Below are 16,146 nucleotides of genomic sequence, written 5' to 3' on the forward strand. Positions count from 1 at the left end.
TTAGTTAGAATTCTTCTGCTTGCACTTAAACTAGGAGTTTTTCTTGTCAGCTTACCTTTGTGTCACAAAGAAAGTGGCATGCTGCCAGTCAGGGAGGATTCTAGAGCACATCTAAACAGTCAAATGAGCACTCTCTTTTCTACTCCCAAGAAACACTGTATGTTATCCCAGTAAACGAGAGATTCCAACAAAGACCAAGCACTGGTTTCAGTCCTCCTCAAATTTACAAACTACTCAGACTTCAGTAAAATACACAACATACACATCGTGCTAAAAATAAGGAAGTCTTCCTGTGTCAATTCTAGCATTTCTGTGTGAAAGGCTTTTCAAAAGAAACAACACCAGCTGATGAAAACCCAAGTGCAGCACCAACGTGCGCTGTGCTTTGTCCTGCAGCACGAAATAAGGCATGATCTAAACTCCCTACATCCAGATAACAGTGCACAAAATGATGTCACAAGGGAACTTAAGAAGAAGCCAATACAAAACTAAATGAGTTTGACATGTTATACTTAATAATATTCCTCTTAAACAGAACAAAGTCACAGTAAAATTACCTGAATAGTACAGAAAAGGAAAAAAAAATAGAAAAATCACCCTTCAATAGTAATTTCAGCCTACTTGACAAGTCAAAAGCTCTCATGGGACAGGAGTTTGTCCATGTTGAATCACCAGAGAGGCAAATCTGCACACACGCCTGCACCCACTTCAGATTTTGTCCACTGAATATGAATTTGGTAATTGACAAGACTGCTTACACATTCCAAATGCATCTGAGTATTTTTTCAGCCTTCAGGAGCAGCTGGGGCTCAGCTAGGTAGGGAACTTTGAGACAGTGCCTTCTCTAACAGTTCTAAATTAATCCTCTGGCAAATCCTCATCAAAGCATAATTGATGTTTAGCACCATAACGCATTTCAAAGCACCCCCACTGTGCCTACTTGCTCAGTTCCACGCTTACCAGCTAAGATCACTCAAGCAAAAAAAGAAAGGGCTCCAGGAGGCACAGAGGAACAGAAGCCCCCCTCATGCAAAGGCTGTGCTGGCAGAATTAAGCACTCAACAACATAAAAGGCAACCCATGAGTGGAAAACAGGGAGCAAATAACATGAATTGAACTGACAAACAAGTAATGTTATTTGCCAAAGAAAACAAACATTTGATCTCCAAACCTGATTTTTTACAACTTACCACACTTGGGTATGAAGTGACACAGCTTTAGACATTTTAATTAGTACAACATGCAGCAGCTCAATAATGAAGCAATAAATGTTATTTGCTTGAGCATCTCTTCTTCCCACCAGCACTTCTACTGCAGGCTCTCTGCTAAGAACACACCCTGGATTTCTGTGCCTGCACTCACAGCCCATCTGAGAGTCACCACAGCCCAGCCTTGCGTGGGGACAGCACACCGTGGGGACAGCACACCAGGCACATCCACCGGCCAACAGCTTCTGCGAGCAGAGGTGTCAGAACCACCATGAGTAAGATGTGGACTACCAGGAAACCACCTCCCACAGCCCTCATTTCAAGATTAAACATTTCAAACATACAAAGTACACTGCAGCCCTTCAGCACAGTCTTCGCCCATTCATCTCACAAGAAACAAATGAAGGATGCAGCATCCATTTAATAGATGTATTTAATTAGTTGAGAAGTGAAAGACAGTTAAAAGAGGCTATTAGAACTGTCGTTCTCTTCTAAGGCAAATGAAGAATAACTCAAGAGAGGAAATAAAAAGGCAATATAAGCTAACCATGGGTCTGTAAAGACAAAAAAGCCTATACTCTAATGCTGGTTATGTTTTGCAGGAGCAAACAAGCACTTTACTGACTTTCACCTAGGGTTTACCTCTCACTCAACCTCTCCTATCCTTCTGGCCCACAACAGCAGCCTGGGACATCAAAGGTTACACAGGGCTTTCCACGCATGCCAAAACCCAGCTTTCCAAGTTGTCCAGGAATACTTGTTGTTTGTTCCTTTGATAAGGAATATTATGGTGCCACTAACCCGTTTCAGCGGCCATTCAACCGCCTTGGTCACTGCAGCTGCCAGTGCCTTACACACAAGCTTCCTGCCTCAGTGCAACAGCAGGTAGCTCAGACACAGCTGCCGAGGGCTCAGTGATGCCTCATGCATCACCTGGAAGCCCAAGCAGCGCTGCAGATTCTATGAAAGCCTTCAGAATTCAAAGGGGAAACAAGTTGACAGAGCTGATGTGATTCCTGATCTCTACAATCTGCCCTGAGCACGCCGGCCAACAGCTGAGCTGCTGACACAGCAGCCTGGGAACCCCTGGCACGCCGCCTGACCTTTCCAGATGAAGTAGTCTGCCCTTGCTCCTGAATCAGAGCCCTGGAAGCCCTACACCACCAGATTCAGGAGGTCTTCAAAACTCTGATAAACAAACATTTTTCACTACTGAAAGCATGAATTCGTTCTCAAGATATTCTGAGTTTTGAAATTACCACACAATCATTCAAACGTAGGAATCATTCATCTTGAAACCCCACGAGCTTATGCAGGAACTTTTCTCTCATTAAAACACAATAATGCATACTGGTACTTTTTAATTTATTTTAGAGAAAGGAATTTAAACTCCTTTTCCCCCCTCTCCTCTTTCAGGAAAATGGAAACCACCTAAGATTATAGCCAAAAACGTTTAACCACATATTTCCTTCTTTTCAGATAAAGCCATGTTGGTTCCCTTTCAACTTCTGAACTTAACAGAATTATTAATAAATTACTGCTCTGTCTGTGAACACATTATCTATCGTGGCACCTCAAAATCCAGCAAAGTGGTCTTCTAAAAAATTTCTGAATTGTCTGCTCTAAAAATGGCCTCAAGACAGTGATGGTAGAAGACCAAGGGTAAAAGTTGCACTATTTCTAAAAAGACCCAAAATTCTAATATTATAGACCCCTATCCTAATATTATAGAAGTAGATAAAAACTTGTCTTTGTTAGAGCAACTCTTTCAACGTTTTATTGCTAACCCCAGATTACCTGCATTTAAATAATTTTATAAATCCTCCACATACCTATGGGTACTTTTTGTAATAATGCCTGGCAGTCAGGGCTGTAAAATTCAAGAGACAGGTGAAAAGCACTATAGAACAGAAGGAAGAAGCTGGAAGTCAGGCAATTACCAAATTCATATTCAGTGGACAAATTTAATGCTACATAAAGAAACACCATTATAGGGACATACAACAGGGAAAGCTAAATTATGCAGCAGCCTCTTTTCAGAATACAGTCCATCCTATAAACCAAAGGAAGTATGGTTTTTCTGCCACTGACAGTGGACAGTTGTGTAACTAAGAATCTTTGTACACATGTTGAAAGATGAGAATGATTTCTCTCTCATTTTGCACCCTCATTTTCCACACACCAGCACAGCCAAAGCTTAGTTTACCTAGGTCTCCTAGTCCAACAATCACATACTGAAATATGCCATTTTCACTAGTGTATAGCAGCTGAATTTTTGTTCAGGTGGCTATTACAGAACTAATTTCATCTCAAATTACATCTTCCATTTCAAACTCCTACTACAAATCAAAGTAGCATTAGAATTTTTAAATGAGAAACATAGACATGTTACTTTTACATTGGAAACAGGCCTTCAGTATTAAAACAAATATTCTGCTTGCTGACTGAACAAGCAGCAAGAGCAAACACTCTTATCTCCTGGCAGATTATCTGGACAGAGGACAAACAGCACCGTAAACACACACAAACTTGAGAAGGTGCTGCATGAATAGGCTTAGCTGGGCTCTAAGTTGTTGAGCTTTTTGTGCTTCCTCGGCCTCCTGCTGGCTTGTCCTCAAAGACCTCCGTGCCACACCTTCACCATTTAGTGTATCTCACCTTCCCTTTTTTATTCTTTTAACTAATCTGTTATTTCTTCTCATCTGCATTTAAATGAACAACTCTCTCCCCCAACTCCAATTAACTGGGAGTTATCTCTGTTGTTAAGAACAGGCAGGGACACGGCTCCTGTAACATCATTCATTCATATTTTAAAATCCAAACTAATTACTTTTTTAAAAGCTACTGTATTGTAGCACAAGACAAAAAAAACTCGGTTTCACATCCTATTTCAGTAATCTAGTAAACCTTTATCTCACACCAGCAGGGTATTTAGCTGATCTGCTGGAGGAATGCTATCTGCGTGCTCCATCCACACATCCTGCAGTTACAGAAAATGCTCCTTCTCCCTACAGCAAGCAAGTCATTTCCTCCCCCAGCGATTGCACACAGTTCTCACCACCCACCAACTCATGAATCAGCAGGCTCTCAACAGCCAGCGCCACCGAGGAGACCAACTTCACCCCCCAGGAAACACCAGTCCCCAGTGAAGTGGTGCAGTCCCCTCCCTTCTGTTTTCATTTTCCCAGCACACTGGAGCAAAAGGCATTCTTTCAGAAGAGGCTCAGTTCTGACTCACCCTGTGCCTCATCACGCACACATCTGCCCATTCATAACGGGCTGCCCCCTCGGCTGAGCCGCAGCCATCCATCCATCCATCCATCCATCCATCCATCCATCCATCCATCCATCCATCCATCCATGCGTGCCACTTCTGATCCCACCTTCCCCTGAATCATACCCCACTTTTAAACACTTAAACAGCATTCTCCCCGGTGATTTCATATGTGAAACTCTGACCACTAAGAAAGAAACAGCTCTGAACACTTACTCCAAGAATGCAAAGTGTTACATGGGGTAAGGCTAGCCTCATAATTTCAGCCTCTCTTGATACTATCCGTATACACTAGCAAGCAAAAGGAAACAACATGTATAAAATGTTCACAGGAGAAATGATATATTCAACTGCTTCCTTTAACAGCAACAGCATATGATAATACATACAGTTTCATAATTAAAATGCTGTGATCTTGCCACAGAGATGTGGCACGACTGCTCGGAAATGTGAAGTTGCATCAGTCCCATCCCTGTGTTGCCCCCAAAATACAAAGACTCACTTTCACATTACAGAGAAGGGTCTCTAGCCTGGGTTTCAGGGAGAGGGCAAAGCATGAGAGAGGAAGCAATCTACGAAATGAAGGGAAAAAAAAAAGGCAAAAAAGTTTTTCTAAAACTTTGTAACAGAATGTATACACTAAAATCCTCAACTATTTGGGGAACAAAACAGAACAGTAACTTCACTAGTATAACACCAACTGAAGTTGCAGCAAAAGCTGATAACTTCATACAAGGATTCACACTACTCTTTCAGATATTGATCATTAGTTTAAAAGAAATCAATGACAAGCAACCAAGTCATGAACAGAGTTTACAGCATTTATCTGACTTCCTAAATTTGACTCCCATACCCTAACCTTGTAACATAATTTAAACTGGAATCAAACAAATAGAAATGGCTGAAAATAATCCCATTTAGAAAGTGACTATGAGTAAAATAAGACTTTTTAGTGCTTTTAATTAGTATCAATCTTTCTGTCTCATCCCTTAAAACTTATTATTCTTTCTTCAAACACACTAAGAAAACATCTACTATTTTAAAAGCTACATCTTGGAATTTCTTCCATTATATGAGAATCAGGCTTTGTTAAAATTCAAACCTTACACTCTTCTGCAAAACTGTGTGGGAATTGATACTCTCTGACCAAACAAGAGCCTTTCCTAAACACTTGTGCATAAATGACCCAATTGTGGCTTTCAAAATGAATACAGCTTCAAGTTCCTCAAGGGTGGCACCCATGGCACAGCTGTACCACACCACCACCACCAGGCCCTTGCTGTTTCCTGAGGAGCTGCCAAGGTGGGACTCCTGGGACAGCACTGGCCAGGGCAGGAGCCCTGCTCAGGAACACGTCCTTGGGCCCAGCACCACCCTTTCTCTGCCTGGGACCTGCTCCTCCAGCTCTGCTTCCTGTGATCATACACAGACACTTGCAGCTGAGGAAAGAATGCACTCCAATTCAGAACTAGAAAAACATCTCAGAACAGAATACAATTTTCAACTTCATAGCAAAACCTGATGGTCAGATATTACTTTGTTCAATTTTCAAATATGCTTATGTAAGTCACCAGGTTTTTCTACAAATATCAGTAAACACCGAGATGCAACATAGTCCATTTTTACAATTCTATGAAGCAGAAATACCCATGTGCACATTCATTTCAGAAATATCTCTGTAAGTAATATCAGAGCTGTGACAAAACCTCTCTCAATGTGCTTTGAGTACTACTGAAATACTACAGTGGTGGGGCTTGGTTTCTAAAATGTCAAAAAAAGGAATAGCTGAAGAATTTTCCTAACCTTACTGGAGAGTCAGAACTTAGAAGTCCCTTGTAGAAAACTTGGTATTTTTATGGTTTTTTGGTTGGTTGCATTTGTTAGGTTTTTTCCTGCATAGTTAGCTCAACTATGTAATCATGACTCCTTTTCAAAAGTAGATCAATGTTTCATTAAATTATGCAGGTTGCTGTTTCACTTAACTAAAAACCAAGTCTATAACTAAGAACAGATATGAAGCAGTAAGGATGTCAGAACAAATGTGATTAAAATCTGTGGAGCATTTTATTCCTGGATTAAGATCACTGGTCAGTATGTATGCTTAGAAGTTCAGATAAAAAAATACTAAAATGCTACTGCACAGAAATTATACTCATCATCTAACAACCAAGTCTCCAGATACAGTTCATCATTCCAAAATACTGCAATTTCTCAACTAAGCAGAAAACATGAACCAGACTTGACCAAAACCACCAAAAAAGCCCCAATACAAAGCAAAAAGTAGATGGCTTCTAGTTTTCACATTGTCACCACAGAAGGGACTCCCAAAGAGAAATGCATGTCATGCTCAGGCTCTATCCATTTGCCTTCAAAACACAAAACCAACCACAGAGCTGGAACTGAAAATCAACAAAAATGCAAGGAGCATAACAAGAAAAATCTGAAAGGCAAATATATGCTGGGGTTTTCCCCTGTGAAACTTCACAGGGTCTTTTATCAGCCTATCTTTACACTAAATTCTGCATGAAAAAGATGGCTGGATTTTAAACCTACACTCCCTTTCAATGTAGAGGGCATGCATTTAAAAAAGAACCATTTTTTTCTTACAACAATTAAAAAGAATAATGCTTTTGCAGCAAAATATTGCCAGGAGATTGCTGCTGGTTTTGCTGCTCCAAGTACACATGCATGCTTCTGCTCACAAACCCAGTAACTAACAGACACACAGTTTTCTGCCACGTTGACAGAATATTTTCCAGACAAATTTCAAAATTGGTTGTGAAATTTGCTCTTTTCAAGCTTTCAGAAAATCACAGAACAAAAATCAGTTACAAGTAGCAACTGCAATAGAGGATTTAGAAAGAAAGGTATATCTAAAACACATCACCTGCCCACCTTGCTGCCTGGGTGCACATAAACAGCCTGCTAATCCTCTACTTTTGGACTGAAAATTCCAAACATATAATGCAAATATACTCAACTATACAAAAAAAGAAGTTAACTGATTTTGACAGTATGGGCAAGCAGGTAATAAAAACATCCAGGAACTGACCCTGACCCAAGCATGAGAGGGACAAGAACAGCTGCTTCCTCTACCCCTTAGCCTTCATTGCCTTCTTGAGCACTCCAACAGCCTCACCCTTCCCCTTGAGCAGGATTCAAGTCTGGAAAAAACTGTTTAAACATTTGCTCAACAAGTAGTGCTGCATCAAGGCTTAAAATAATGTTAGTAGCTTTTTGTCTTTTGTATACTATAACAACTATTCAGCTTTCATCATTCAATAAAATTTCACAGCGTCATAATTATTCTGTAGAAAACTATCATCTTCTGCAGAGAACATCCTTAGCAATGACTAGAAATTGTCCTTAACAGAGTAACATCAAACTTGCAATTATGCAAGCTAATGAGCTCATTTCATTACTTGTGCTTTGGACAATAAAGCCTGAAGAACCATTTCAGTAGCTTTCAGAAAATGACAGTTTCTTGAAGCAAATGTTTCATCATCTTATTGAATTTTTCTTATTTTTAATATGAATTATTAAGTGATTTTCAGAAAGAAGCAGACATTCTCAACAATGACTCTTACTTTTCTCATTCACTTAGAAGAAGAGGAAAGAAGCATAATATTAGCAACTTTCCTTAGTAAGTGGAGACTGATATGCAAACAAGAGAATTCAACAATCCAAATGTCTGGACTTCTTCCAGCATCTATACTGCAGAGATCTCAAGTTCTGCTTTCATCCACACAGCATTCATCTGTCCTTATATATAGCTGCTTCCCAAATGCAAAATTTAGCTCACTAACTCCAATTTTGTTCCTCTTCGGGGAAACTTTAGGATGATGACATGGGTATATTTGAAATCTTGTCTACACAACTCAAACGAGTGCATTTAAGCCACTGGAAAGAGTTCAAGGCAGTATGAGTGAATAACTGCTTTTAGAATACATAATAAAGGCTAAGCAGAAGCAGGTTTACTGACAGCAGCCCTTAAGTACTTCCCCAGCCGTGCTGCAAGCACTGCTCCCCAGCGTTGTTTCAAAATGGCATCGGCACTGCCTGCTCCGTGTGGCAGGGACGAGGCTCTGGGCAGTCCCAAAAGGATTTGCAGGATTGGGGGGGGTGAAAGGATTCCAGGGGAAAGGCTGTGGGTCCTTGTCACATGAGAGGTGCCTGGGGTGACTCACGCTCCAGTGGCGGAGGGCACTGATGATAAATCACTCTGCACGAACAACTGTCCAAACCCAGCCAGTGGCTGCCTGCCAGGACAACGTGTCCAGTCTACGTCCTCTAAAGATCTCTCTCCCCAAAATGTGAGCTCTAACTGTTCACAGTGTATAAACTGTATGCACATAGAAGCATCTCCTAACTGTGAGGTGAAGTGAATAAGCACAGGAACACTATGACTGTGGCTTCAAATGGAGTTTGGATTAAACAGCCCTCCTCTGTGCAACAGCAGTCATAATGAACACTTTTAAATATCTAGACAAAAAAAAAATAAAAAGAAAGTTTCACTCTCCTCTAAAGCAAAAATGGGTTTAGGAGCATAAACAAAGGATGTTGCTGGGAAAAAATACTAGAAAGAAAAAGAAACAGAAGTCTCTGTCAGCTAAAGGACTCTAAAGCACAAACACAGTAATAAATTCTAGAATCACAAGCATCTATAGAAAACCAATATTTTACTCAAACCATATAGATGATCCTGGATGAAAAACGATCAAGGGAATCATCAAGAGAAGTGGATTCTTCTCATCCACCAAGCCTTTACAGGACTCCCACCAAGCAACTCCAAGGGAAAAAAAAAAAAAAAAAGAAAATCAAGCTGTTTAGCCAGGCTGGGTACAAATGGGATACACCACCAAACCCATTTGTCTGCTGTGAGAATAACCACACACTGACCTCCTTGTTTAAAGCTCACAGAAAAGCCTGAGAAAGATCAAAAGCAAGAACAGTGATGTGGGTTTCTTCAGGACAACACCACTTCCCTTGGCTGGAGCAGGCAAAAGAACTCGAAGGCTCTGAGCACACACACAGGCCAGCAGCTGATGTCCCTTCTCTGACCACCTGCTGCTCCTCACAGAAGAACCTCTCCCAGCTACCACAAGGTTTTGGGATCATCACATCCCCAGAAAGGTATGAGTAGGAGGGTAACAATTGTTTAAGGCTGCTCAGGAAAAGTGGAAAGCTGGTTCCATTGGCTGCCATTTGAATAGGTGCTGTATTTTAATAAAAACTATTTCTCGTTACATTTCTGTTTCTGCTGTAACACCTGCAGCATAACAAAGATTTCTTTTTTTTTAATATTCATCCAAGCAGTTAACAATAACTTAGAGCAAAATAAAATCTAGTTTTGACAACAAACTGTGCAAGTAGAAACTCAGCATCTTTAGGAAGAAAACTGAAAATCTACAGTTATGGCTAGAAAAAAGTTAACAGTTCACGAGTAGAAATTCTAGCTACATCACATGTGGCACAGCAGGCACTCTGAATCAATTTAAATCATGTCTGATGTGCTTTCCTCCAAAGCTGCAGAGTTCATGGCGTATTAGAGCAAAATAAACCCGTGTGGAAAACTCTGGTTTACGAGCAGCTGCCACCAACAAACAGACAGGAAGTAAAGCTGCACTAGAATGAGATGGAGAACTTTATTATAAAGGGGAGGGGAAGTAAAACAACTTCACAGACTTCATCAGTGACTGGTATTTAAACAGTGAAAAAGAATATCTGAGAACTAATGTTCTTTCAAGTAAGAAAGAGTGGAGCTATAGAAACATCTTGAATAAGGAATGAAAACTGGGAATATTATCTTACTCTAAGTATACAAAATGTATCACGCAAAGAAAGTTGACCAGACAGTTCTTAACGAAACAAAGGGACTTTGAAAAAGATTAGATTTTAAGAAGCACTGAAGTCGATACACAGCTCAGCCTTAAGTTCATATGTTATCAGTACAAAACTGAAATAAAAATTACAGAATTTCACTCATCACAATAAAACTAGCCTAAGTCATTAATGATACCAGAAAACCAAGGTGAAAATTAAGCTCTCCATTTAATTGCAAGGTTTCATTATCCAATATTTCAGGCAATACATTAGACTACTACACTGCCTATCTTTCCATTTCTTAACATCTATTCATTTATTCTTTACCAAAAAAAGAAATAAAAACACCCTGGACATTAGCTGACAACACAGAGGATCAGAAGGCCTTGGTATGGTTCAACTCCCCAGAAACAGGACACACACTGCATCTGACACACCCCACACACACCCACAATCACAATGAAATACAATGTTCTATCATTTTTACGATCTAGGGACCTATTTTTAGTGCTGCTTTTTCTTCTGCTATGACAAACCTGAAAAATTGCTCAAATACACAATTAAATTTGCTGCAGGTCAAAGGCAGCACAGAATGTTAAAGCTATCTCAAAAAAAAATGTTTAACTTGAGCTTAAAATGAGCAGAAGCATTAAGTGTACACCGAGCCATCCAATTTTTGGATTAATGAAGACAGGGTATCCACCAGAGGCCTACCCACCCATTGTGAACATCAGAGGCATCAAATTAAAAGGCAAATTAAGCATATTAAAAAAAAAACCCTCAGTAAAGAAATACCAGATTGAAAATCCTCAAGCCTATGAAGTGTGTATTTGCAGAATCCCAACTTTCACAGGAGTGTTGCTCTTTCTAAAATTCAATCATTTAAGCAGCAAGTCTAGGAGAAGCTGCATTGGTAGCTTTGTCAATCTGTGTACAAAACTGCTTCAGGACAATAGTGACATACTTCAAATCTGGATAAACTATTTTGGGCCATCATTGTTTAGCCAAACACCGAAGTAGAATTCCAGAATAAAAATATTCTAATGTTGGTAAGTTTATCTACATTCTAGATCTCAAACTAATGCTTAAGATAATTATTAACTGACAGCTTCCCCCTTAGCCTTTTTTTATTCATATAATTAAAAACATGCCTTACTGGCATAAATCCAGTGATGAACAAACACACATTATGCACTGCCTCAAGAATCAAAGCTCATAAAACAATGTTGCACAGAGCTACAAAAATCACATGGTTTTAAGAGACTGCTGAAGTCTGTGAAAGAAATTCTTAATTAAGCCAAATGACAAAAATCTAGAGAGAACAATCTCAGACAATTCATATGAAAGGCTTTGACTGTTTCCGTTGATAACATAAAACACTCTCCCACTGCTCATTCCTCTGCTCCAACCATGGGAGTGGCTGACTTTCAGAGCAGTTGAATTCTGTGCAGAGCACAGTGATTTACACAAATAAGGCCTGATTACAACAGTGAATCTGTGATTCGCTCATACCAGAGCACAGCATTATTCCCATTTATCTGTCTGTCCACCTCTAGCCTCATTCAGAGGAATTCTTCTAAACAGTGAAGCAGTCTAGAATTTACTGTAAACACACATAAAAGAAGGAGTGGCATTCATTAACGAGGCTCATGTTCTATTTTAATATACAGCATACCTACCATGCTCTTACATGATTAAGACAACACAAGAAAATGGATGAAGTAGTTCAGTACTTTAAGAATTCATTCAGAGAAAACAAAGTTAAAAAAAAATCATAGGAGTAAATAAAATTAGTTTTGAACTGGCAAGAAGAGAGACTTCAGTCTTCTTACACATTACAAGAAAAATTCCTCATTCAATTGTGAGCCAGAATCAATATTTTTCAGTAAGAGCCAGATTCAATTCAGTTTCCTTAGCAAAGCAGTCAGTACGCAGACAGCCAACTTCACTTCTCCCCCAATTTGTCAAACTTCTGCAAGCCTCACAGGACTAAATGGAAAACAATTTTTTCAAAAAAAACTCATTAACTTGAATTCCACATACCATAACTGCCCTCAGGAATTTTTTTTTCTTCCAATCAAGTTTTCCCACTATAGGAAATATTTATCTTCCACCTAGCAGCATTTAAAAGACCCAATATGCCATTAAACCTGAATATGCTTCAAGTATTTCCTCCAGCCTGGTAGGTTTGGTAGCATTAGCTGTTTCTTGTTACAAGGGTGGGTAAAAAAAATTAGGCAAAAGGAAGGATTTTGTAGTCCATTAAAAGTTTTTAAAATAAAAAAAAAAAACACAAAAATTAGACGGGAACAGAGAAACTATGAGGGCTTAAATGCTGGTATACACCCACTGAAGAAAGTTCTGAAGAAAGTCTTCTATTGAATTCAGTGATCTTTGGATCAGTCCCAAAGCACCTACAGGAGCACAGATAACAGCATCTATATTTTAAAGGTATGTTTTTCCTGTAAAACCAAACCAGCTGCAGGAGATTTCAGTAACTTTATTCTGATGAGACTAAGCAAGGTTTCTGACTTTAAATCTAATACAGCTTCACAGTAACCATCGCTGCCATTAGGGAATTTGAGTTTTCAATATCAGTCTATGGGACAACCACCTCAGAAAAAAGAGATTCAGAAATCAATTCTGAAAATGGTGATGCTGCTTCTGTATTGTAGCTGATGGTGAAACTGAGAAAAAGATTCATTCCACTTAGAGCACACTGTCTGCTTGCTGTACCAACTGGCAGACAAAGAAACAATAAAATAACCTGCTGAAAGTGCAAATTTTCATTAGTCTATCACAATTCATTGGCCAAAGTCTAATTTCTTTGGAAGCACCTACACAACACCAAATTTAGACTGTTCTCCAAAATTTTATCATAGCATGACAGTAGAAATATTTCTCTTTTTCAAAATAATGCAAAGCCACCAGCACTGCCCACGTTTCCCAATTCTTCCATTTGCCTAAACATCAGCATGCTTTAAAACAAAGCAATATTTTATCTTACCATCTTTCACTTGTACTCACATCACTACCTACCTGCATGGAGGTGTGAAATATTAGAAATCTCACATCACACGTGCAGTCCATACCAGTAAGACCATAAGCACAACAAAAAAAAATTTCTTTCAGTTTCAACAATTTCCTCCTTACCTTTCCTCCTTCTCTTTCAAAGTCAACATATTCCCGGGTCGGTGTCTGTCGCTGCTCCCCCTGCCAGCTGGCCGGAAAAAACTGGAGAGACAGATTGGTTCCTGTGGCCACAAAAGCCTTTTAGAAAAATCAATACAAACAGGATCAGGGAGCAAGACATTACATAAATTATGCAGGCAGTCATTTATTTTTACATCAGTTTATGTCTTAAGCCAGGCAGCATAGAGAATACTTAAAGTCAAAAACATGCACTCATCATTTTTCTTAAGTATTAAGTTACAAACATCTGATTCCATTTTGACAACATTTGCCATTGGCTGCTTCGGATATAAAATACAACATGGAATCAATACTTCTTTCAAATCAGTTTTGCTGACATTAGAATCTGTCTTTTCAGTTCTGTCTGGATACCCTGCACCAGCTTAGTACCTGCAATGTTAAAAACTGTGCATGCTTTTCAAAGAGGCTGCCTATCTCTAAAAGAAGTACTGCTGAAGGAAAATTAACTCCTTAGACCCATTACTAAGGACAACTTTTTTTGAAAGAAAAGGATTTATTTCCTTTCACAATCTACTTATACCTAGATAGGCACTTAACTGAAGGATAAATATTCCTATTTTATCATCTACTGGCATGCAGCATCAATACACAGCTCAATCAAGCTGCACAGGACAAAGTCCTCATGCCACATTAAGACACCAGTGATACCCGGATCAGCAGATGCTGTATCAGTGAGCAAAGGCAACTGTAGGAATTCCTCTCAGCTGCAGCCCTTTGTGAAATCATTAAAGGGACTGGCTTAAACTCATTGGAAAAAGCACACATTTCTTTCAAGCAAACAATTTCCTACAATTTCAAATGAAAATGGGATTCAGTTTTCTTTATAAACTCCCTGTATTTGTTAGTATATCTTAACTCCAAGCCATGATGAGTACAGCAATTCCTAGACATTAAATAAAACATTATTTTTGCAAGCAGGAGTCAGATTCACAGTATTTATACTCTTCTCTGGTACAAGTGAGCATGCTGTCCTGTAAGCATGTAAATACACAGGCTCACAGCACATCACTCCTATCAAAATCCCAGGGTTAAACATAATTTGTTGCAATCAAACAGCAGTATTTATTACCATGACCACTTAGATTTAAACGGTCATTAATCTAGAACATAGTTTTTTTTTTAAAAAGCCATACAACTACTACTTAACAGTTGGGATTTCCTGACAAGCAGATTTCTTTCAAGCAACCCAGCCACTTCATGGCATAACTGTACTGCTACCTGTGACACTACAGCTATGTGTTATTTAAGATAGTTCCAGTCATGGACTGCAACACTGTCACAAGATTAATACCTCCCATTTTGAAAGTAGAAGTGCTTTGTCTTGGCTCTTCCTCCCTTCACCAAGGAAGACTAATGCTCTGCAATCAGTTTTGGTTCCAGGTTATTCTTAAAAACAGATTTTTAAATTTTTGTTGCTGTTTTTGTTTGCTTGTTTTGTCTCCTGTAAGCACATTCTCAAAGTCATTAAAATTAACAAATCAGTCCTAGTATGGCAGAAGAATACCGTATCGGTGCATTAATATTTGTTTGCAAAGACAAACATTTCAATCGATGCAACAGAAGTTTCATCAAGGACACGCACAAATAGGAGGCATCAAACCTGTCAGAGCTGCAGACCATCACTATCAGGCTCACTACCTCCTATTATCCCTTTGCTTTAGCAAAGGATGCTATTTAGTATCAACAAAAGAAAATATACCTATCTCCAAATATTTCTGACTCTGAGTCTTCACCACTCAGTCTGCTCAAGAATTGTTTTTCTACTTCACAGCATCTTTAGTAAATATGTGTTTTATACACCTTAATTTATACATTTAAAATATCAAGGAGTGAGATCTTTGAGAGTAAACCAGCTGACCACTGAAGCCCTATGTTCCAGTCCAGCTCTGGGTACTGTGTCAAAAGAACTGTATTTGCTTTCTGGGAAACCCAGCAAGACAGTGAAGCACCCATACCTTCCTGCTTCCCTCAATGTGTGCTAGAGGGCCATGAAAACAGGGGGAAAATATCAGAGAAAAGAAGATAAAAGTACACAAATCCCACATGCTCATACAGTCAGGCAGGCACCATTTAAACCATGAAAAGCTATGTAGATATTTGCTCTCTGGATTTTTGAAGCCTGTTCCCTCTCTTTGAAGAGACAAAACCATCCAGTTAAAGTACCCACATGCTTCTCAAATCAAATCACAGGTCAAAACTGAAAAACTCAACAACAGTCCTGCTAATGACCACACAAGACTACATGAAAACCATTAATTTCCATGAGATAACAAACAAATAAAAAATAGTAATAAAAAAAAAAATCACACCACTAGTTTGGTTTTAAACTTGAAAGTAAGAAAACTCTAGTTTTGTCTGCAGAGCCTTTTAAAGCCCAGTCTGAAAAGGTATCAGACAATTATGTCACAAATTTTGTGAAAAGCTTATCAGGTAGTACAAGGGCGACCTGACCCACACACAGACAACGTAAATACAAGTACCCTCCAAAGCAAACCAAACAAGTGAGGTTATTTAAGTTATCAAAGCATTGCCAGTAAATGTGAAATCTTATTTAATGCACTTCACATTTACTTCTCAGTGATATTGCTAATTATTTCCTTTATTCAATCAAGAGCTATTTGACAAATG

At 39.1% G+C, this 16,146-nt stretch overlaps 1 protein-coding gene across 2 annotated transcripts in view; it reads right to left on the reverse strand.

Annotated features, from left to right (window-relative positions):
- Positions 1 to 16,146, reverse strand: part of CBFB (core-binding factor subunit beta) — a 37,701-nt gene that overhangs the window by 19,338 nt on the left and 2,217 nt on the right. For both annotated transcript variants that reach the window (XM_038148105.1, XM_038148106.1), the window contains exon 3: positions 13,459 to 13,575. In XM_038148105.1, the coding sequence (XP_038004033.1) occupies positions 13,459 to 13,575 (117 nt within the window). The remainder of the gene's footprint in view (positions 1 to 13,458; positions 13,576 to 16,146) is intronic.

The sequence above is a fragment of the Motacilla alba genome, chromosome 11, assembly GCF_015832195.1.
Source record: "Motacilla alba alba isolate MOTALB_02 chromosome 11, Motacilla_alba_V1.0_pri, whole genome shotgun sequence".
In the NCBI taxonomy this organism is placed as follows: domain Eukaryota; kingdom Metazoa; phylum Chordata; class Aves; order Passeriformes; family Motacillidae; genus Motacilla; species Motacilla alba.